The sequence below is a fragment of the Buteo buteo genome, chromosome 1 (genome assembly GCF_964188355.1).
Source record: "Buteo buteo chromosome 1, bButBut1.hap1.1, whole genome shotgun sequence".
NCBI lineage: Eukaryota > Metazoa > Chordata > Aves > Accipitriformes > Accipitridae > Buteo > Buteo buteo.
Window position 1 is genome coordinate 26,709,760 of NC_134171.1, and position 25,210 is coordinate 26,734,969.

At 41.1% G+C, this 25,210-nt stretch overlaps 1 protein-coding gene across 9 annotated transcripts in view; it reads right to left on the bottom strand.

Moving 5' to 3' along the window:
• Window positions 1-25,210, bottom strand: part of APBB2 (amyloid beta precursor protein binding family B member 2) — a 208,221-nt gene that overhangs the window by 118,037 nt on the left and 64,974 nt on the right. For all 9 annotated transcript variants that reach the window (XM_075024851.1, XM_075024926.1, XM_075024897.1 and 6 more), the window contains exons 2-3: window positions 19,208-19,272; window positions 3,351-3,460 (exon numbers count right to left, since the gene is read on the bottom strand). In XM_075024851.1, coding sequence (XP_074880952.1) covers window positions 3,351-3,396 — 46 coding nt within the window. In that variant the 5' untranslated portion in view covers window positions 3,397-3,460; window positions 19,208-19,272. The remainder of the gene's footprint in view (window positions 1-3,350; window positions 3,461-19,207; window positions 19,273-25,210) is intronic.

A 25,210-nucleotide genomic window follows, 5' to 3' on the forward strand; every position in this document is an offset into this window, starting at 1 on the left:
GATGACTAAAGGGTGGGAGATGCGGCGCTATCTTCTGTGGGCAGCGAGGGCTGGTCATGGAGCTCCAGGCACAAGCGGGTCCTTTCCTCCCAGTGAATGCTGACGTGCCACCACAGGACTGCACCTCCACCCTGGCACACTCCAAAGGTCAACAAGTGCCGAAAACTACCACCCACAAATTCCTGCATTTCCTCACTTCCAATGCCTTCTGAAAAAGAGGGCTTTTTTTTTTTTTTTTAAAGCACTCTCACAAAACTGTGCATTTTATTATTATTATTATTTTTGTTTAAACCCTCCTGAGCATTTAATGCCCGCAGAACAGCACTGGAACCAATTCCATTTTCTCCAAAACACTTTGCTCAGATTTCGATATTGTGCAAAACACTACCACTAACTAAAATAAATGAATTACTATGCTGGGGACAGGATATGCATGGACAACCCATTAAAAAATTTTTTTTAGCATACAAACCCCTTTTACTCTGTGCACAGAAAAAAAATTTTTAGTGTGAAAGAGAATTTGAGGCTACCTCAACAACCTAAACAGTACCGAGTTTTCAGAAGAGCTGCTGCAGCCGATGCAGAAAAGTGGGGTTTATGAGCAAGTATTAGAAAAATATAAAGCTCAGAAGAAATTAATGAAAGAAGTCTGTTTACAAAACCTAGTTCCTCAGTAGCTGGAGACTGCACATCCTTAGTCCATATTTTTCACAAGAAAAGCACAGAAAAGAAAAAATAAAAACCAGGAAAACAGCACATGAGGGAGTGTTAAGTCAGGACAAGCAGTGCTAGACAGAACCAGGGATACACCCAAGACTGCCTTGCTTATTGTCAGTAATCAAGGGAGATCATTGCTCTTTAATTACACTTTTTAAAAGTCTAAACTAGCATGCATCTGTTAAATTCACAGTTTTCAACTTTACATTTTAAACACCTTGCTGTTTCCCATATATTCAACACCTGCACTTCAAATACATTTCCTAGCACTGGGCTTCAAATAAGCTGTTTCCTATTGAAATTGTATGTGTTTCCTTGAATATAAAACCTTTTGCTATTTTCCTAAGACCATGCACTATTATATTCATTAAATTTATTAAATCATTCAACAAAACAGTCAATGACAAACAGATGAAATATTATCTCACCACCAAAGAAGCAATACAACTGCCATACTCCACACAGACCTAATTCTTCCCTTCACAGACTTTATTTATATACGTATATATGTATGTACAGACAGAAGATAAAGTCAGGGACTAAGGCTTAAGGCTGCACCAAGTCCTTAACCATACATTAAGATTGCAACAACTATGAATGTGAAATACAATAGCTGAGATGGTGCAATTACTCATTATTTATGGGAAAAAAAAACAAAAGCAAAATGATGTATTCTACCAGCACTTTCACTGAGATCTGCTATCAGAGATTTCATTATGGTCCACATTTCCCAAAGACTGGGCAATTTCAATGCCATTATTGTTGGATGTCCAAAGCACTTATTATGTTAGGCACCGGGAAGTTGCACAAATCATACAGTAACAAAACCAAAAAATAAAGCAAGTTTCCTGGCTTAGAAACCCTGACAAGTTAAGGAAAGGGAAAACTTGGCTTAACAAAAGCATAAAGCAATCACGAAGTAAGTGTTTTGATATCTCTGTCCTCAAACAGAGGGAGCTCTGGCGCCAATTGATTCCGACGCAAGTTTCGGCCCTGGCAGATGATTGGAACCCCAGTGTTTCCCCAAGCAAACAATTCCACTTCTTCACTGTCTGCAACTGCTCAACTAGACAACAGGAAAAACACCCTAAGCTCTTCTGGTAAGAATTTAATGCCCATTGCCTGTTCTTTCTAAATAGGAATGGGAAAGAATTTATTACCTACCTCCACACTAGACCATTTTGAAGTTCTGAGCCTCAGCCCTACGAATGAGGTGTGGATACCATGCCCTGCAGTATGCCGAGAGGACACTACTGTCTAGATTTAATGTCAAGTGATTCAAACAGATCAGTCTAATTCTGTACTCCAGCACCTGACCACCAGAGACCTGTCAAAACTGTAGCAACCATTTATTCCCTCCATGCTAATTTAGACAATATACAGACATTAATACCCAAGACAAACTCTTTAGAAAAGTAGTCTCTAAATTGGCTCTAATGCACCATTTTAACACACAAATTCATGACTTCTATGACTAGTCTGCAGCAGAGAGTAAATATGCTTTACTGCTTTGTAGGATTTAGCCTTGGGGTTAGGGAATATCCAGTGAAGTCAAGTTCTGAATACAGGACCTCACCATGCAGTTCCTCATGTCTGACGGCAAAGTCACCATAGGAAGTCCCTGTCCCGCCACAGCTGTAGGCTCTCACTGCAGTTTACTACTTGCATCAGCCAACACAAGTATGTGTGGAGCTGGATGCCTGATGTGATTGAGGCTTTTAAAGAAGTCTTCAAAGGAACAGAAAGAATGGTACAGAAATGAGAGCTGCTTAAGCTGGCTTTGATGCCAAGAAAAGCCACATGGGATCATGGTCTTCTGCTACAGCAGAAAGAAGAGTGAATACAAAAGTTAACCTACCACAGCTTCACCTCAGCGGCCTGAGAGGATCAACAGAAAGTGCACAAGGACCCACAGCAGCCTTCTGGAGTCGGGGTGCTACCCCACACAGCTCTCCAGGGAAGGTAATGTTAGCTCATTTCACACAGCCTGCACTGTGGAACCACTGCGGTGTGGTGGCTGCCATCTGCACTAGCATGAGAGATGTCTGCTTACTCAAAGGAAGGTGCAGGTGATAAATTTTAGGAGTTGCCTTTGCACTTTTACAGAAGACAACCTTCAGTAAGAGGTAATGTAATATAATCTAATAGGATACAATTCAGAGGAAAAAAACCCAATGTGAATAATATTGAACTCAAGCGTATAAATAATTTGAACCAGAGATGTTAGTTGCAGTTGTAAGCAATTAAAGCTACAGTGCACAGTGACCTTTAGGATAAGCTCAAGCAGTTTGTTAATTTGAAGGTATCTAGTACTAAAAACTTGGGATGAGAGTGAAGAGAATAGCAGCTATACTTTTGAACCCTATAATAAATGAAGTTGAAGACCTTGAACACACAGCACACTGCAGTAGACTTGGTCAAGTCACACTGCAAGCCACCTTTTAAAGTTCTAGAAAACACCTTTGCAGTTTAAACATTAATCAATACACTTACCATTTGGGTACACACACAGGAGAGCTGGCATCGATTAGAACATGTCAGCATCCTTTATAAATACTATTTTGGAATTTATAAACTTAGCAGCCTTCAAAAGTAATAAAGCAACAAATAAATTAGACCAATTGCATACATACATGAGCTGCTTGGCCGATAGTGAGCCCCCGGGTACCGCCTGCCCATAGTGCCAGTCAGCACATTACCGCACGCTGTCAGCTGCTTTCAAAGTACAGATCGAAACGCTTAACTGAGGGAGAAGAAAAAAAAAAAAAGTGAAGATTTAGTACAACAGCTGTACCTTTTTCATTAAAATGCTAATGACCCCTACAAATTTCAGGATAACTACATCTATAAATTATTCATAGTCATGTTGTCAGAAGAGATGAACTGTTGTGCTATACATGCAGCACAAATTTATTATTAGCAGTTGGCCTCCATTAATAAGCTCACATAAATTTTAAGGTACAAAGAAGTCTCAGATCATACAGTAGCTTCTTTTGGCCCATGATACAGACAGAACAACAAACACTACAAGAAAGAGTTTGCTTTTGGTTTTAAATACAGTTAGCCAGTAGGTGAGATTTAATAACAATGTCATCTTAAATTTTGTGAAGCAATATTAAGCAATAAGTTTATGAACAGTTTGCTATAGAAGCAAAACTTACCTGTGCTACATAACATTGATCGTTTTGAATCTGTCCCTAAAAAACAAAGTGCCTTTACAGGAATGAAGGCTATTTACTAGTGTATCAGTTTTCTTGAAGTATCAAAAACCCAAGCAAACAAGAAATGCATGGCACATCTTACAGTCAGTTTGGAATTAAAAATCACAAATCCAAAATCTTAATTGAAATGCTACTGAACCTGTCAAATAACTAGCATAAAATCTTTTAGTCTAAAAGCAAGTCCCATTTTTTCTTTCTTTGGTGTAAGATTTTGTGCTAAAATACAGCTTTCAGGTGATTTTCAGCTTCACCTTTTTCTTAGTCCATCTGAATAGCCTTCATGTTCCCAGATGTCTTCCAACACACATTGCATGTCAACCATGCAATTTATAAAGATACATTTCCTTTTATTTCATTCTCTCCCTTGCTGGAAGGACAAAAACCCCAGCAAATTCTGGGGAGTGTTTTTCCTAATTCATTAAGGATTTTTACTGTCTCCGGCTGCAGCTACAAGCACGTGCTTGTTCTATCCAGGAAACAGAGAGAAGTATCAGGACACAGATGAAATAGCACTGCATCAAAACTGGGAGATTTCTACAAATCTTCAGATATGTCAGTTCCCTGATTGAGCAGAACACCAGCTTACTCTTGAATTAGATAACCGTTTTACATATATTGGCATCCATACAGTTCTCTGGTAAGCTGGTCTGGGAGCCAACACAGCTGAAAACTCCACATAAAGATGTGTTTTCAGCCAGATTATGCTCTTAAACTGGCTCATGGTGGTTGCACTAGGATTGGTAGCTAGTGAGGGCAAGTGGAAAGAATGGGACCATGGCAGTCTGTGCTTAAAATGATTTAAAATGCAATTGCATAACATTGCTACAGCCTCTGTGGATTACTTCTGAAATACAGACAACTACAAGGCTGCATGTCTGACAGTGCAAAAAGCGGGTAAAGATCTCCATTATTTCCCAAATCGCTGCTGAAAAAGCATGTCCTGTTCAACTCTCCTCAATGGAGGAAGTTCAGTGAATCAACGAGATGGTACTCTCTTGCAACAAAAAGGAGAATTCTGCACCATGACACCTACTAATTCAACACATTATAATGTTGTGCAAGGAAGAAAGTTGCAAATGGCTGCTTCCCCTTTCCTGATTTATAGGAATAAAAAAACCCCAAACAAACCATATTTATTAGTAGAAAAAATTAAGTCTCCCCTCACCCCAAATTCACTAACATTTTTACTCCGCTCAAATACCTACCCACCAAGTTCATAATTCATAGCAGACTACGACAGAACAGTCTTTAGCTGTAAAAGGATTAAAAAAAAATTTACTGAGGGGAAACAAAAATTGTAACCAGGTAACAGTATTTACAATTCTTTTCCCTAGCTTGTGAAAGAATTTGATCAGTATGTATGGAGGTGCAAGATTACTCATTTTTCATAAATGCATTCTTGTCTTTCTAGAAAGTATACACTTTTCTGAAGTGGTAACACTCACTAAATTGTATCAAGTGTCTACACTTGAGACATGCTATTCCTTCCCTACCTACCAGCACAGCATTAGAGGGGGGCCTTCTGAAGCATATCATAATAAAAAAACTTAACAGATACAAATTAAAAATCCCAAACCCCACAATTATGCTCTCAAACAGTTGAATTAAACTGGAGTATGGTTCTCCTAAAGAAACAGGCCCACCGTGGGAATAAACCACTCTTTGAAAAGGTCAGGTGGGGACCCAAAGGTACGACCATTTTAAATACCACATTTTAAAACCCTAAAATCTCAGTGGAAAAGACAACATAAAGATATATTCTTATTATAGCAAAGATTTCATCAGCTACCGTATAAAATGGGAACTGCAAAGATTTACAACCTGGATTGAAGCCAACTACCAAAAAGTCAATTTAGAAGCAAGTGCCACACAGTAAGTGAAGTTAAACTGCCCTGCAAAAAAATAGTTATACTGGATTGTATGTACCAGCAGGGGCATACCCAGATCAAGACAAACAAAGATGCTGTTTGGGTTTGTTTTTTTTCTTTTTTTCAAGAACCATCCTTGAATTGTGACCAGAATAGCCAAAGCAACCTGTCTTTTAAATACACCCACTCACCCAGGTGAATCTCAGAGGGACTCCTGAGCTTCAGCAATTTCAGGGAACTTGCACAGAAATGTAAGCAACCTTGTTGGTATCCAAATGACATAGCTAAAGCATCTGAAAACCAGCACTTATTTTCCATATACATCCATGAGAATAGTAAACAAAATGGCAGGAGGTCTCAAATATTCATTTTTAAAGATCCAAGTACAACGCACGTACACATTTGGGGTTTGTTTTGTTTTTAAATGTACACAACTTAGATATCCTCAACTGCACATAAATCTGAGTTAAACCTGAATGTACCTAATATGTCAGATCAGGTCTTCTTAGTATTAGTTTTTAACCTGCTCACACACATTTGTTCTGTAACAAATGTGTTTTGTAACTATTTCTGGGTTTTTTGATTATTATTCTACTGCAAAATTGCTTTTAAAATGTTTTATAGTGATTTTTACATCTCTAGTTAAATTAAAAATTACATATACACAAATGCACATACAGCCTTATGGTTTCTCTTCAAGAAATGTTTTGATTTGGCTCTGCCCGGAAAGTTATTTTTTGTCCTTTCTTGATGATCTTCCCCGATTCATTTCAGGTGACCAAGCCCCACACTGCAAACAATTACAGACAACCACGGAAACAAAACCTGAGCACTATCAACTGCATACCTGCCACGCAGGGGAGCACCTGAAAGCACTATCCACTTCACCTCATGCTGTGGTAACAGAGCTACCAACTACTCATCATCACACATAATGAGGGCATAAATCATCTTGCAGAGAGGCCTGCCATGACTTTCAGCTGAGACTGTCATCTTCCTAAGCCACTTTCTTTACAGAGCTTCTTTTGTTATGGCTCTTTTACATTTCTTAGTTTTTACAACTGCTACATCAGAGTTTCATTTTGCTTGTATTAATCTTTTGATGCTACTGAAAAAAAGGGAAACTAAATTCTGGTGCTCCTTTTTTTTGTTGTTGTCGTTTTAAATGAGAGAGTCAAACCAAGAGTTGTGTCCATACAGAAGGCACACAGCCAGCATCAAGCTTGCTTGAACTAATTCCATTATCTTTTGTTTGAAGACAAACAACTCATAGTCCAACCTCCATACTTTTAACAGACATTAAATCTTTTTGGGTTTCACCCAAATTTATTTGTTCACACGTGCTGCTACTTAGAGAGTACTAAATGGCCAGCTGACTCCTTGACCTTCCCTGGTTCTCTACAAGCAACGTTTGCTATTAATATGTGTGTGTTCAAACACAAATATAAGTACATTCATATTGGCTGCTATAATCTCATACAATAGATTGCCAGCAGACCTACCCTCACATGCCCAAGAAAAAGGATGCAAAAAAAAAGAGATGACTGCAAATTACCTACAGAAGTCATCCAAGTGTGACTGACTACATCATTCAACACTCGCAAGGAACAGCTACACACAGCAGGGAAAGAAAAAAGGTTATTGCATGATGTTTCTCAAGGGACACCTACTCAAGAAATTACATTCCAGTACTCTCTGGGTGATATTCTGACAAACAACACAATCCCACCTTTAAAGTTTTGCTTTGAATACCAGGAAATAGCACAGCTAGGGAGGGAATCGGTAAGAGGAATGCCTTGCATTGTTTTAAAAACAAACAGGGGCCACAGGTCCTACACAAAATAGGCCCACTATACCAAAGGGTTCAGACACTGAAAGAGGCTGATTTTAAAAAATAAATAAATTAAAAAATCAGCCAGTAAGGCTGGTGGATGACTCATTTTGAGATAAGAATGTGTATTTGTATATAAACATAAATTTTGTATAGATATGTACATATTTGCATATATAGTGCAAATATGCTTCCCGTAGTCAACTACTGCTTCTCACTTTGCCTGCAGCCACGCAAAGTATCACCTGTAGGACAACATAACCAAAATACAATTTAAACAAGCAAGCAAAATGTGCAGCCAGGCCATTAGGAATTTGTGCTGCTGATTTCTGGATGCACATACAGAGGCAGCACATTAATTTTCAGTGCTGGGAACAGCTATCGGATGCTGATCTATCAAGCCAAACTGCCTATTGGAGAAAGCATAACGTTGTCTACTAGCCAAATATCTTCTATCATGGAGAGTGTGACCTTTTTTGAGGTCATTAATGATTCATATCCATTATTCTTTATCTAATAACTATCACCTTTTTTTAAAAAAAAAGGTATTGTTATTTCAGGGTTGGGGTTTTTGGTTTGGGGGTTTTGGGGGGGGTTGGGGGGGGGGATGTTGTGGTTTTGTTTTTTTAAGTTTTCTGTTACCCAAGAGACCTATCCAGTTTTGTCTGGGAGTGCTCACGTCCAGGAGATTATGCTTTCCCACTGCTTGCCTTTGCTGAGAGGCAGGAAGCTGCCCTGCTCACTGAAGGACTCGCTCCCCGTCATCCCCGCTCACTGGCACAGGATAAAAGCCTTTTGGGAACCAGAAAGACAACCCCAACCCCATGGCCAAGGGGATGTCCTACCTGCACTCCAGCTCTGCTGCACTCACCATGGGTTTACCACACTTGGACCTGTCTGAGATGCAGTGTAATCCAGATACCAGGCATGCTCAGAGACCTGGAAAGCCCTGCCCTGCCTCAAAAGCCTGGCAACTCCACCATTTCTCCTTCCAACAAATTCACACTACTCAAATTCTTTTTTCTTGCCATCATGCTTGCTTGTAATTCTCTGTCCTGTACACTTTTGGGCTGCCTTTGTGCTTCTAAGTTCCCCCCTAACAAGTTCCCATTTGGATGCTTTCCCTCTTCCCCATTTTTGAGAGGTCCTTCATGAGGGTTTTTCTTATTCCTGGTTGTCTTTTCCAGGTACTGTGTCACCTGCCCACTTAGTTGAGGTTCCCATACACTATGAGGGGATGGATGTTATTTCCCACTCTGTTCTGGGGGACATCAGTAGTGTTAGTCACTTGGACAAAATTCCTGCGGTGTCCCTAATTCATATCTGAGGCTTTGTCATAAGAGTCTGTAACTCATCAAAAACGTGGTTTTTGAAAAAATTTAGCATTCAGTACTTCTGCAGCCAGATCATATAGACCAAGCTGAATTCAAGTCATTCATGGTCCCCTGACCCTACTACCCTGCACAGACAAATACATACTTTCTCAGTAAAACACACCTATTTTTTTTATTTATTTATTCTACATTAAGTTACCTTAATGCAGATTTTGTTCAACCAAACAGTAAAAGAAAGCATCAGGACATTTTATGTGCAAATATGCAGTCCATATATATTTTAACACAAAGAAAAACACTATCTATAATATTTGCAGTTTCTTATAAATCAAGATAACTTCATTCACTCTGGTGCAGCTATCTGAATTGACACCAGCTAACGATCTCAATTTTACTTGCTCTGTGGGGAGATTTGTCAAGTTAGAAATAAAGTTGCACACACACACACAAAAAGTTCAAAGTTAAGGCTGACAAGACCACTACTGCCATGCTTTGAGCCTCTGGGGTTGCAGCGAGGTCGGGCTGCGTACCAAAAGGAAGCCTGGCAAGCTGTGGAGCTGTGCTGGAGTGCAAAGGCATTACACGATCAAAGCAATCATTGCCAGGTAACTCAGATCTTCCTGTAAAGCCTAAAACAAGAGGGTGATATTTAGAATTGCAGTGATGCATTTGGAATCTCATTTACACCAAGATCAGTGAAAATCATTTTTCAAAGCTGACTGTCAGCTAACAGCAGTAATTCTGAATGAGAAGGTGCTTATTTCTTCCTAAGTTATAGATGCCACTGTGCTTTTGTCTTCTGTGGGAAGCTTTTCAAGTACAGCTAGGTTTTCTGTTACAGCATTTCATCACTACTCTCCACTTTTCCCCCCACCATATGTTGTAGGAATGAACACAATGTTGCTGCTGTCCTTTCAAGAATGGATGCAAAATTCCGAAGCCAAGACAAAACAGAACCAGAAACTCCAGAAAAATGTCGTAATTTCTATGTTTGCCAGCTCTCAATTAACTAATGGGATGAGCTACAGCTTCTCTCTCCAAACTGCTCTATCTGCTAAACCAAAAACGTTCATCAACTGTTCAGGCAGAAAAACAAAAACAAAACCACCACCTTCTTCATCTAGCTGGTGTCCTCCATTAAATACTGAAACACAAAACTTACGAGAATGACTTCATTTTATTACTCAAGACAAAAATTCCCAGTTTACCCATCTTGCCCTTTTGCATCTAAATGATTGGTTTGGGTTTGTGTGGCAGGGTTTTGGTAGCAGGGGAGGGGCTGCAGGCCTGTGAGAAACTGCTAGAAGCTTCCCCAGCTCCAAGTCAGACCCACCGCTGGCCAAGGCCAAGCCCATCAGCGACAGTGGTAGCACCTTTGGGACAATGTATTTAAGAGGGGGAAACTTGCAGTGGAGAGGGGAGTGGAACGTGAAACCCCTCTGCAGACACCGAGGTCGGTGAGGAAGGAGAGGAGGAGGTGTGCCAGAGGAGGGGATGCCCCTGCAGCCCTGGTGAGACGGCAGGCTGTGTCCCCCAGACCGTGGGGGGAGCGGGGGAGCAGAGGCCCACCTGCAGCCGGGAGAGAGGAGCCCACGCCGGAGCAGGGGGATGCCCCCCACGATGGCTGTGACTCCATGGGAAAGCCCACGCTGGAGCAGGCTGTGACTGAAGGACTGCAGCCCATGGGAGGGACCCACGCTGGAGCAGCTCATGGAAAGGACCCATGTCAGAGAAGTTCGTGGAGAGCTGTCTCCCGTGGCAGGGACCCCACACCGGAGTAGGGGAGGAGTGAGGAGTCCTCCCCCACAGGAGGAAGGAGCAGCAGAGACAACGTGTGATGAACTGACCTCAACCCCCATTCCCCGTCCACCAGCACCACTGGAGGGAAGGAGGTAGAGATAATCAGGAGTGAAGTTGAGCCCAGGAAGAAGGGAGGGGCGAGGGGGAAGGTGTTTTAAGATTTGGTTTTACTTCTCATTATCCTTGTTTTGATTTGATCGGTATATTAAGTTGATTTTGGTTTTTTCCCAAGTTGAGTCTGTTTTTTGCCCGTGACCATAATTGGTGAGTGATCCCTCCCCTGTCCTTGTTCTCGACCCACAAACTTTTCTTTATATTTTCTCCTCTTCATCCCATGGTGGCGGGGAGGAGTAAGCAAGCGGCTTGGTGGTGCTTTGTTGCCGGCTGGGCTTAAACCACAACAATGATCTAATCCACACTCCGTGTTTTACCCTTCTGCAGGAGCAGTGAGCATAGCAGAACCCACCCACTGCCAGAAGACCAGGATTACAAGCCAAGGCTGTTTCTAACTCCCATGGTTACTAGAAAGCCCTCAAAAGACAAGCTGAGCAAAAGACAAGCTGAGCTCAGCTGGTTTCCAGGGTGTTAGGACAGAAGAAAAGAATTGTAAAGCAATACAAAAAAACCTGCACTGGTATCTCTTTAAAGAGTTCCTTCTGGAACAGTTGTTCTACCACCAGCAGATACCTTCTGTGACTTTCCTTATCACTGTCCCAAGCAGCCTCCACTCTTTCTATCTTGAAAGCAAAATACCAAAACAAAATCACAACAGTTCTGTTCGTATCTTATTACTCATTCCTCCTGTCATCAGAGTTTCCTATTTTTATTTAACCCAAGCACATTATATCCCCAGTCTGCAATGCAACAGTCACAGCATTAGCTGTTGCTGCTCCTTGGGGATCTGGTGGTAGCAGATGCAGTAACAAATGTAGTGCAGGTTGGATTTTGAAACTTCAATGTAGAGATTCTTCTAAAAAAGTTTACCCTATCATATTATATATATAAATATATATTAAAATATACATTTATTATATAAATATGTATGTATTTATATATAAATATATAAAAAACTTTATATATATTTCGTGTGTGTGTGTGCGTAACTGCTTCCTGACCATTGGACAACCAGCTAAAATACAATTTACAATTCACAGCAGAGGAACAATGCTGAAGCAAACTGTTACTTTAACAAAATGTTATTTTATCTGTGGCAATGGAAGGCTGTAAGACACTAACACAAGCTTCCTCCATGCTTGATTTTCATCTCAGATGCAGTATGCTAACTTCAGCAGCCCAGACAAGCCCAAGTATCTTCAAGTATTTTTCAGAGACCATAAAACCAGGAAGACTTAGGGAACAGACAATTACCAAAGCTATTGTACAGGAGCTTTGATGCATTGAGGGAAGCACAAAATGTTAGTTTTGTTAACAAGAGGGAAGACAAGGAAAGATCCAAATAAATGGTTCAGTGGAAGTGAAATGGGAACTTCTCTTTTTGACACAATAAGGGGAGATGGGAAGATACAAATTAACCAAAAGAGTGGAAAACGTCAGATGATAAAAAGGAAATTTCAATTAATATTATCATTAATGATCTTGTCACAAAAGGTGTTACTGAAAGCTGCTGCTGACAAAATTTGGATGCTCTGCTGCAAGGAGAAAGATGGAATCACCAACAGAAAAACTGGATGCTGAGAAGGAACATAATAGAGATGTAATTAAGTGAAGTAACACACAGCACAAGGTCATTCATTCAGGGAATCGCCAAGAAATTCTGCTGTCAGTGTTCGGCTGTGATGCAAATGTTAGGATATGATGGAAGAAAGAGACCCAGCTACATCAGCAGGGCACTGACCTGCTCTCTGAGTTCCCAGTGTGATGCATGCACAGGGGAAGGCAAATATGTTCTCTGGTTACAGCCTTTCCTGCAGAGCTAGGAAAACACTGTCACCATCGTGCGAGGTAATGCCCAGACCTCATCTGAAACAGCCCAGTAGCATCTGGTCCCTCACACACCAGGGATTAATGGAAAACACAGGAAATTGGAAGATAATCAAGGTACCAGATTTCTGTCCTGTACAAGGATATTAAGGGTTTGGCTTACAGCAGAAAAAAGGCTGAGAGAAGCAAAAAAAACTTTAAAGTATAATGTGTGCAGGTAAAGCAGTAGTTGCTAAATTTAGGCTGGAAATTAGAATATACCTAGCATCAGAGAAAGGTGATCCAAGCATGGCCTTCCAAAAGGGTATAAAATCATCCAACAAAATCATCTTGAAAGTTATGAATTGTGTAATATGATGGGGGTAAGCATCTGAATGGGAGATACTCTTCTCTAATGTAGTGGGGTTTTGTTTGGGTTTGGATTTGTTTTTTAGTTAAAAAAAGAGCATTGACAATTTTTCTGTGGAATTCACCAAGAGGTTATCGCAAATCTGAACAACCATATCTGGACAAAAATCCAGCAGGGTTATAAAACTGCATGGTTAGTGAATAACAAGAAATCCAGAGTACAAAGGTGGTGGGTTTTTTTTAAAAAAAGGCAACAACAAAAACAAAACAAAACAAAAAAAACCCACAGAACAAACCAAACAAAACCAAACAAAACCAACCAAACAAAAAAACCCCACACCACCAAACCCAAACACCTAAGGTTTGGGGTATCAAGTTTCAAAGGATAAGATGGCTTTCATCTAATAGGATTTGGAAGAAACTTTGTGAACAGATTTTTCACTCTGCCTTCTACACAATTTCTTGGCCTTCTTATTTCTCTGAAGCAGTCAAAACCAGGAATGACTGAAAGGAGATGAACTATTTCTGAGGTATGGTTCAGGATTTTAATTTCTACTACTTTTTCTCCCCTTAAAAAGCCCCCTTCTCTAGGTGCAGTTACCAAGCATGTGTCTGAACATCTCAATTTGCCATAAACTGGACAACAGCTACAGCTCTAGCAAGATAGGCAGTACGTTTCTTTTGCTGCGGAACTGAAGGAAGGACTGAAGTCTTATTTGTAAGAAGCAAGCAACTCATTTACATTTTTGACAAGAAAACAATTCAGCCCTCTGGGGTTTTGTTTTACTTTTTAACCCACAGGGATATGAAGGAAAAATAAATTGAAAGTCATGAGGAACTCATATGGACAACAATGCTGTAGTATCCAAATAGAGTACACTAAATAAACCTCTCCTTTGTTTCCAGCTTTCGCAGGTTTTATGGCAGAGCCGTTTGATACAGAGAACTCTGATAATAAAGAGTTGTTCATCAGTCATACAAAACCCCTCAGCGTTTTAGTAAACAATGAAATGTTGGAAAGAGTAATTTCTGCAGCATCATAGGAAAAAAATACTACTTTAGGATCAGTTAATGAAATAAGGAAATAGAAAGCCACAGGTTTTTTACGTCTTTCTGGAAGGAAGCTACACAAACTACCTCTATAGTTCTATAACAAAACCTCATGACTAATGTACCAGTGTCATCCTGAAATACTTCTGAAAAAGTTAACAAAGTAGTAATTACACTGGAAATTATATTGGAGGTTTTGTCAAAGTACTTGTTTAGCCTTACCTGCCCTCAAAAATAATGGCTACAAGAGACAGCGAAGTCATAACGTAGAATTTGTAGTTTTATTTAACTAAAAGAGTACTTGAAACCCACGTCTAGCACACTGAGATAAAAATTTGGTCAGCCTTTTGGACATTGAATGACATATGGACATGATCCACTCTGCATCTGAAGCCAGTTTTATACTAGCGTCAGTCACTGAAATCACTTGCATAAACAGAAGAGTTGTTGTGAGACAGGCTGTCGTTGGGGCTTTTTGATTCTTTCCTCAAAGCTAATGGTGACGTGCATTTAGAATAATATAAGCATGTTCCTGGGTACCACCTTCCCTCTCCATTCACAACCCGTATCATATTGACAACTGCTGCAATACAGTGTAAATTGTTCCTAAGCTAATATGCCACGTGCCATGTTTTTCTGCAACAATGCAGTGGAAAGGATTCTCAGCATCCAAAAAGAAAAATTTATTAACTGAGTCACAAGTCAAGATATGGTTCATTATCTGCAGTTATCACATAAGAGTTCCACTTTTCTTGATGGAAGAACTTATTCTTAGGAAAAACCAGTTTTTTTAATAATTAAACATCTGTCAGAATAATCAGAACAGAGTTTCATGCTGTCACTGATGCTTCCTAATCCTAACTGAGCCACGAACAATCACGTTAAATATTGCAATACCCCATTAAAAAAGCAATTTTATTTAACATTTTCTAAAATACTGTTTATTTCTACCTCATGGTAGCATTTTCCATTTTTTCACAAATGAGTCAAGTCTGTGGACAATAAACTACTAGCTCCAGACAAACAACCAGCTAAGATTCAATTATTTCTTTTCAGGTCTCTCCTCTCCACAACAACCTCCCCCAAGGCAAGAACTGCGTCCTTGGTTTGCAAGGACAATTGCTATCAATATACCAAGAAATTTATCTCTCTTTGAAAGTATGATATACTAAGGTAGTAAAAAAGGCTGAACCATGTCCTACACTACCCAGTACTACATCTTCTGTTGCTGTTACCAGTGGCAAAAGGTGATGATGAATGATGACAACACTGGGAGCAGAAGCACAGGCTATTCCATTCACCTGCTGCAATTTGAGAAGTTCCTCCAGGGTTTCCTTCACAACCTATTACTATCATTAACCAAATCAGGCACCAGAGCATTAGCCTGATTTTGTGAATAACATCTTCCACAAATAAGCAGCCACTCTCTCCAGTCCTAAGTGATGATAACATAGCAGGAACTTTCTGATAGCCTCTGCTGAGCCACAGAAGAGGGCTTGCAGCACACTACTGGGGAGCTACCATGGAGGTACTGCAACCTTATTTGCCAAGCAACAAGTACTGTAGATGATCTCGTATGATTTCAGCACCAAAACAGCCTGAACTGAGGTCAATTAGAATGGGACCCATTAAACTCATCTCCTACCAGCTCCCTACGAAGTATCACAGAGCATCTGTGTTCTGGGCCACACTTGGACCTGAAGTTCAGGTTCAACCAAGCTCATTGCTTCGTAGCACTGCTTTGTAGTTTTAAATGACTCTTAATAAGAAACTGTTTTACTAAAGAGGGGTCACCAATACAAGTACATCCTGAGGCAAGAGCAACCATGGATTTTCTACTTGTCTGTGAAACAAATTAATTCTGGTTCAACCCCTGACAGAGAAGCACACACACTACAGAAATCAGTCTCAGCAGAAATACTGGAACAGCCATGAAAACTGAACTCTCTTGTTATTAGCAGCAGAGAACCCACTGGGGCATGGAGGAAGATGCTGATGTGGCCTGAAGGACAACCTGAGCTATTGCTGCATCCACACAGATTTTGTTCTTGGCATGGACTTCCACCTTTAAAATGTATTCTGTAGACATGTTAAACATGTAAGTGTTAATCCAGTGAAATCTGGAAAAGAACTAGCCTACACTACAGCATCTGTGATCTCAGAGACAATGTGGTAAGCACCAGCTCCACTGCAAGCATGACACCCATGCCCTGACTATAAGGCTTGCTAAAAGACTCTGAAAAGCAGTGATAGCCGCTCAGGTAGTTGAACCCACACCAACTCCATTACCTCCAAAACCCACAGTTATCACAAAATGAGTAACCCTTCCTTTTCATTTGAAAAGCTAGGATCTGGCAAGCTGTATCCTCCCTGAGCAGCTGGGATGAGGAGTTTCAACTACATTAAACAACAACTGAAGCACCATTCCCCTCAGCTTGGCATCAAAGCAGTCTGCCATGAGAATGCCGATTAAAGATTAGCAGGGATGGTCTCACAAAGCTGCCTGCAAGATGCCTAGCTAATGCCAGGCCAATGGCTGCACCATGCTCTCGCAGAGTGCTTCCTGACAGTAAAACAGAGGCCCACCAAGCATCATGCAGTGAGCAATTCACCTAAAGATGCTCTGATAGCCAGAGCTTTGGGGAACTGGACATGGCTACAGAGAGGAGTAAGATAAATAAGGGTGACTGGTCCTATTAAGGTGAAGGTCCTCAACCCAATAGCTTCTTCCCCAGGGAAAAGACTGGAATCTTATTTAAGGGAAATTATGAGACTCCCTTACTAACACATAAAATGACTCAGGACAGCAAGAGGACTTACAGGCTCTTAGGGAGAAAGGGAGCGAGGGAGAAAGGGAGAAGAAAAAGACATGAGAATGACTTCATATATGATACAAATTAATAATTTGCATGGCAATTCTATGTTTTAGAAGAACACTGCTCGGTTCCCATGTAAGAACTGAGGCTCTATCAAGTAGGTATAGAGACTAAAAAACAACTTGGAAAGAAAAGTTGCATCATTAGCCCAGCTTCCTGTGTATTACAGACCACTAAGTCTTCTTGATTAACATCCACGAAAAGCACAAAGACCAAGAATAACCCTGAACGCTTACATAAGCCCTTAAGAGCCATCTTACTGCGCTGGCTAAAACAATCATGTCTCATGCAACTGCATACCAACATGATATTACCTCTGGCTGGAGCCCCATCATTCTCTTTGTGCAAGCACTGCTTTAATAAGAAATATCTTGTCTCACTGCAGTGCACCTTTATTGGGTGGGGGGGTGGAGACAGGGGAACCCAAACAAACCATAAAACCTCTGAAATTCTTCAGGATGAGAGAAGTCCTTTGTACATAAGGAATTCTCTGGGAAAAGTAACATGCAGCATGAAAGATCATTTTCTCAATCAGTGTCTCAGCTAGGTAGTAGCATTTATCTCCTCTCTACATTTAACTAACCAGAGAAAGAGGAAACTTACAGGATAAGAGGTTGCAGCTGTGCACCCCACAAGTAAAGCAAGAACTTGAGGCATGCGTAAGAATCGCTCAGTGGCTACAAGGCTGGTGTACATCTGAAAGCTCTGCCAGCTCACCTCCATCAGTTAGGAGGAATAAAAATAACACCCTTGCAAGGATCACACCAATAAAAGCCCAGAACAGTGCTGCTGCATTTCAGGAAGGTGGAACAGCAACCCTGATGGAAAAACTTCCTGCCTCTGCCAGCAAACGGTGCAGTTTCTCTGCAGGGCTCTGCCAGTACAACTGCTCATATGGCACAGGCAAACCTACAGACATGCTTAGTCCAAGCCTTCCAGCTAACAGCACTTTTTCAGTGGGCAGACAATGCCAGACGTCTCACATATCTTATTTCTGAAGATGAGAAGCCCTGTGGCTTGCCAGGTACTGGGAAGTACATCGCCAGTCTGTAAGGTCACATGAGAAGGAAGGGAAAAGCCGCAGCGCCAGAGGCTGCTGGGGAGGGTGCCACCAGGTAATCCCTCCACATAGATGGCCTCAGCTGGTGCCACAAAGCAGCTGCTGCTGTGGGCTTCCCTCCCACTCCGAAATGCACACAGAACCATTGGAACACATCACAGGAGACTGCACTTCTGCTGCACAGAACACCGAAATCCAACACGGGTGCCCACATTAGTAGATAGTATTGCTGAAACCACATAGGAACAGCACTACTATGCAACACCTCTGTTGCATACAGCCTTTTCTCACATGAGGTGGGAGAGCAAGTTGTAGTGTTTTGTCACTGTACTGGGTCTGACTGAGATGGAGTTAATTCTCCCCATAGCAGCCCTCACAGCACTGTGCTCTGCATCAGTAGCTAGAAAGGTGTTGATAACACAACCAGTGTTTTGGCTACTGCTGAGCAGTGCTGGCACACCATCAAGGCTGTCTCTCCAACATTTTTGCCTCCCTTCAATGGCAGGCTAGGGCTGGGCAAGATCTTGGGAGGGGACATAACCAGGACAGCTGACCTAAACTAACCAAACAGATATTCCATACCATATAATGTCAGCTCAGATATAAAAACTAAGTAAAGGGAGATGGAAGGGGGGCATTTTGGTCTTCTGGAGCAACCACTACAAGTACTGAAGCCCTGCTTCCCAGGAAGTGGCTGGACATCACCTGCTGATGGGAAGTTTAAAGAATAACATCATTTGGTTTTTTTCTTTGCTTTCATGCACGAGCTTTGCTTTCAGTTTATTAAACTGTCCTTATCTTGACCCACAAGCCTTTTGTTATATTTTCTCCCTCCTGTCCAGCTGAGGAGGGGGAGTGATAGAGCAGCTTTGGTGGGCACCTGGCACACAGCCAGGGTCAACCCACCACAGTCACACAAATACAGCTAATCTGCAAGAATGGATAAACCAAGAACTGCCCTTGCTGGAGTACTAGAAGAGCTGGAGCATCTTTGTTAACAAACATCATGATAAACAACATAAATACTGCATAGAAATACAGGTGCTTCCCGCCTCTGTGCTGGGAGAAATCTGAGACTTCAGTGTTTGAGACATGGGACAAGAAAAGTGCGGAAAGAGCCCCCCCGCCGCAGGATCCCCAGACTCGGAGCAGGTTACTTACTCTCCCCAGCTCGTGAGTGTCCTGGGCACCAGCACCCCCTCAGGTCGCTGCAGAAATCAGGCAAGCTGCAAAACAAAACCAAGTCACATAGAGTTTTCATTTACGAAGAGTCAAGGAGGGATTAATGAAAACTACTGAGCTTGCAAAGGTTAGGGTTACCAGAAAAAAAACCACATGGTCTCCCTCTGTGGCAGTGGGAGCCAGTAAGGCAGCAGGAGCCTGGAAATCAGACAGGCACGACAAGTGACTAACCCAAACAACCACCTTCAGTTTAAATCCTTAAAACCCATATGCATTCAACAATGCGCATGCAGTAGAAGTAAAAGCAGAACAGAAGATCTGTATATTACAGTGCAGGGATCTTCCCAAACCGGGCAGGTGTTGCAAGCTGCTGTCAGACTATGACAGCTCGGGCATGTAAGAGACACACTGAAAAGCATGCTTTAAATTCTCTCTCTTGCTGCACTGTATCACAGACCTGCAGTTTTCCCCATGCACAAACAGTGAATATCAAGAAGAAAATTAATTTAGATGATAGACATGAGCCCCATGTTAAAAAAAAAGCAGCAAAGTGTCCTCACTAAAGAGTATGTTTATAACTTAATTTAGAAAATAAAGTGAAAAAATCATCTTTTCAATTATGCTTGTGTTCAGTAGACATCAAGTATATAATTTATTTTTGCTAAGTCTGCATGGTGTATCACAGTCATTCCCCAACCATTCTGTGCCCTGCTAAATGATAAATTAAATTACATTAATGCTATGGGGTTTGGTACTGAAAAATATATTGGGATTGTTGCCACACAGTGACAGAAGCGAGGTTATCTCCCCATCAAAAGATACTCCATCAGCGGCAACAGATCTGTCAGTCAAACTATGTTCTAGGATTCAAAGTATTATTCAACTTTATATTTGTTCTCCCATCTGGAGAAAATAAATACGCAAGACCACAGAAACAAATCTCATCTGCTGTAAAGTTTAAATTTTTTTTTTCTTTGTTAAAGCAAAAACCAGGCTAAATCAAGCCAAATTATATTCCATTTTGAAAAGAGATTTGTTCCTTCTCGTTCTTGTTCTAACAGAAAACCAAGAACTATAAATCCTAGAAAGTACTGAGACAGAACAGATAATTTAAGAGAGCTAAAAATGTTCTCATTAAAAATCATATTTGTCATTTATAAACTTGAAAACAGACCTTTTTGTAAGCCAGATGATAAATAATTTTAAAATCTAAAGCTTTTTGAAGAAATCAAGAAAACATACTCGTTTTCATTTCAGTAATGAAACTGCACTTTAAAAAAAAAAATCTTCAAGAGGGCAGAAAGAAAACAGAACAGTGCTCATTAAACTAATATTCTAACCCAATTTAGCAGGCACATTTGTGGACTTTTGTATCAGACAATCAGATTTCAATATTCAAGAAAGAAAAAAGAAGAGGGAGAGAAAGAAAACACACCTTAACACCTTCATACCAGTAAAGCCAAGAAACTAGTGATTTCCTTCTGTTTGAGATTCACAGGTTTTATATAAACAAAACTTTCTGGGTTAAGTATTGAGACCCCAAACTTCTCCACAGACTGGGCATACATGCTAGTTTTTTTTCAAATAATTTTAAGGAGTTTCTTCCTGAGACAGACAAACCGATGCATCTGTCTGTGCTGACACGGCCATTTTTATAATTAACCCTCTTCAACCTATATATGAAACCTAATTTGCCCTAAACCAAGCCTAGCGTAAGTCCAACAGAAACAGTAGTTAATTCAATGAAAAAAAAAAAATAGGCAACACTCAAAAAGCATTTTACACCTGAAACAAGACAATATTTTGATTCAAACTAAGACATGCTCAGCTGCCAGTTCTGAGATCACAGGAAAGCCTGAAATACAAAATACAGGTCTCCAAGATAGGAATGACCAAGCTCTCCAACAAAACAGCAGATAGGAAATTGTAAAACAGTTTCAACAAGAGACATTTGACCTTGTATCCAAAGAGATATTAACACTGATGACATACATTTCGGAAACTGTGCTACCGCACATCCAACATTTTCTATTTCCCAATTGAGAATCTCTCCCCCACCCTGAGTGTCCTTCCCTTTCTCTGTGTCCTGCAGAACATGTCCGCCTCTCCACCCATATTTTTACCATGTTGCCTGCCTTGAAAATTGGCAGACTTGAAAACAACTTGGGGATGACGAGAGGAACTTTTTTCCCTTCCTGTTTATAAATCTTAATATTTCAAAGAAAAGCTCAGCCAGCCAACAGTGCACCAAGCTCAGTCTCCCAGACCTATGCAAGCAAGAATAATTCATTTAGGACTTTATTAAAAGCAGTAAATTGGAAGGCAAATAGCATGCAGGCACTGATACCCTTCTTAGAAAATGAATTAGCAAATGTTTATGCCCACAGATGACAAAGTAGGAACATACTGTTACAATTAATGAAATAAACAACTGGCTGATTGAGGTAATACTAGGTGTGACTTTAAAAAATTAAATCGTCCCTATTTACTACTTTTGCAAAGATGGGGTGATAGCTACGTATACCTAAAGTGGGATTAGATATTCCCGGGTATTTGGATTTCCATGGGACATAGACCTGCGATCTAGTCCTCAGCTAGCCTCAGAAACGAGTGATCTCACAGGTGCCAGCATGCAACCTGATCTTGGACACATCACAGAATTTCAGTTAGAAATAATAAAACCAAACAGAAAACCCCAGCCAGCAAGGAAAACATTTGGGAGTTATCAGCCCTGTTGAGATGCTAGAAAAAAACTTTCTTTTGTAGAGTTCTCAAAATAGACAAAGACATCTACCCAATAGAGACTCCCCACAGATTTGTAATGTCTAAACTCAGACCATAGCTACTTTCTTGAGGTTTACCAGGAATTTACCGAGCTAGGAACCACTGCAGATTTCTTCCTCTTGTTCCACTGCAGCCTGTGCTTGTGCCTGGTGGCTTCCTGCCAAGAGCTAAGAAGGTTAGCAGGCTTGATTGCTCTCCTTTCCAACCTCCTTGCTCTTAGTAAGGAACTTTAAAGTTTAGGTTAAATACAAAAGAGGCAGGTTTCCAATAGCCAAATTTCAACTGGAGTCATTCAGTACCAAAATAGGTTTTATACTTCAGTAATTCTCCTTTCCTGAAGTACACACTATATAAATGGTGTGTTCCTCAGCAACGGCATTACATTTTTGTTCTTGCCCTTAAATTGGAAAAAAACCTGCACCAGCGAGGTTCTCAGATGCTTCTGTTGACTTAAACTGAACTACTGAGATTTAAATCCACTTAATCTAAAAAGTGACACAAAAAAAAAAAATATTCACCAACTCTTCCCCCTTCACCACTAGAAATTGCTTCTCAGATGGCCCCAGCAGAGAGCAGTCAGCCTGGGCTTGGGGGTGGCACATCTCTCCAAGGACAACAACAGATAGTCTTCCACTTCTTCACTTCGAAACCTTGCTTTGTAGGAAAATAAACCCACCTATCTGCATCATGGAATACAAATTTTAAGGATCACATCACTCTGGAGGACTCCTCCTGTATCCTTTATAGTAATGGCTATATATTGCTAACAGGCTCCAAACCTGCCCGTGTTGAGCAGGATGGAAGGGTGTAAAATCAGTAACATCCAAGTCGGCAGGAATCCAGTTGCTCTGGGAAAAATAACTACAGATTTCTGAATTCTTGCACTTTTAAAATAGAAGCACAGTTATGAACTTATGTATGAGGTTGAGGATATTACATATGTACAGTACTCATCACACAGAGATGAGTGAACTGATACCAGTACAAAACTGGTGACAGTTTTCATACTGCAGTTTTCTCTAGGCACACACATACATGCAGGTGTGCTGCATTTACATTATCAGACTGGGGACTCTGCCTTAAATTGTCTTTTAAACAGGAATCACATGATCCCACCCACTCCTCCATTAAGATTTCCACCTCTTCCTCCAATTTAAAAATAGAAAAAAGAAGTCGTCCAGCATAACATCAATAATGAATAAGTACAGCATGGTCATCTATTTTAGAGACAAATTTTTCTCTTCCCTTCTAGAAAGCACATTACCAGTTTCTAACTCCAGTGCATCAGCCAGCCTCCTGGTGAGCCTCATGCAACTGCCCTGAGAACCCAGGCTGCTGGGGTTTGTTTCCAAAAGGAGGAGAGAAGGAAGAGCTGAGTTTTGTTCTGAGGTTTCTAGGGGCCTTAGTCTGGAAACAGTTTAAAAGAAAAAAACAAGCCAACAAATTACGTTCTTAAAAAAAAACCCACAACCAAAAAACCAAACCTGCTAGGTGTATTAACAAGTTGCATTTCAACTTGAGAGACCTGGAGGACTCTCATAACATAATGAAGGGTAAAAGACTCATTAAACTGGGGTGGTGGTGAAGGCTGCTGTCACCACCTCAAGAATTCCCTGATGCTTTTAGTATCTACCTTTCTTTGACTGCATCCTACCTTCTTTGACAGCAATTTTTGCCAAATCCACAGAAGGAAGCATCTTAGACGTTAATTCACTTACTGCCCCAGAGGGCCAAAAGGAAAATAGCATCACTTAGACGGTATTTTACCTTCTCAATTTCTGAAGCACAATTTTTTTAAGATCAGGAAGAAGCATTTATTTCACAATTAGTGGCTAAAACACTGAAATGCACATGGCACTGTTTTATATTTATGAACTCTGAGAAGTCCAACAAAACTGAAGAGATTTGGTTATCCATTATTTGCAGGAGGAGTCCCATTCTTCCCCTTCCATGTTAAAAAGCATATTCTGGACACCTTACTGGAAAGGGCAGAAGATGGGTCAGGTCTTCCTGGGCCAACAAGGTACGCAGGCATGGGTCTTCTGCCTCCCCACAACACATGCTGACCATGGGGTCACTACAGAAAAGACTGTAAGGAGGGAAAGTCTTGATATTTATGAATGATACCCAAGTCTGTCCCCTTCACTTTAGTGATTCTTTTTATTTAAAATGTTCAAAATAGATACTGGAAGGTACTTTTTTGGTTTTTCCTTTTAAAGTCTTGCACAGAAGGGGGTTCAGGCGGGGGGAGAGAGGCAGGAGGGGAAGATATAAGAAACTTTTCTTTCATGCCAGTCTGGACAAAATCTGTATTTTCATTTTAGCAAATACTCCCCACCATTGCCCTCAAATCATTTACACAGACCTCCATGTTGCCAGTGATGGCTCCCGAACACCAGGGTGTTACTTTGGTCCTCTGGCTGCGGGACTTACTGCTTTTCTCAAGTCTTACCACTTGCTGAGCTGTGCTGCACAGACACCAAGGCAGAAGCAAGAAAAGCACTGGGTTGACACTAAAGCAGAATTCATCTTTAGCCTCAGAGAGGCTGACATCTCCCACTGCACAGCACTGGCTCCAGCTCACCTGGTCCTGTCAGATTGTGCACCCCAAAAAACCCGCTTCGATTCATGTTCTGCTTCTATAGTTACATATTTATGGAAATATCCTACCCTTATAGCCTGAGGGAGTTGATATTTCCACTGGTTAATAATTCAGCTTCCTAAGGGTGACCCAGCTAGCCAGGGCAAGGAGCTGTTCCAGAAAGACAAATGCTGTTCTGGTGCTAGGTCTCAGCACACATGCATCCAACATGCAAACGCCAATGGAAGAAGAGGAGAGCATAGAAACATCCTGAACACAGCTCCTACGCTCCCGGGCAGGTGGTTTGCAGCGTGCTGAGCATTCCCAAGCAGCACAACTAAGCATCGCGTCCCCCCTTTCCGTCCCTAAGGCCACCCCTTCTCTCCAGCTTTCAGCATCACTGCCATCATGACTCGCCACAAGATCCAGACAAGTAGCTCCTATTACAAAACTGTCTGAGCAAACATCTGGGCTGAGGCTGATAGTTTCTGAGTTACCATACCAAAAGCACAGTACGATCTACATAGGGATATGTATCGCTCAACAGCAACTCTTCAAGCACAGTCCGAGTACCACTGCAGCATGTTTTCCCCCCAGTGGATGGCAATCAAGCCATA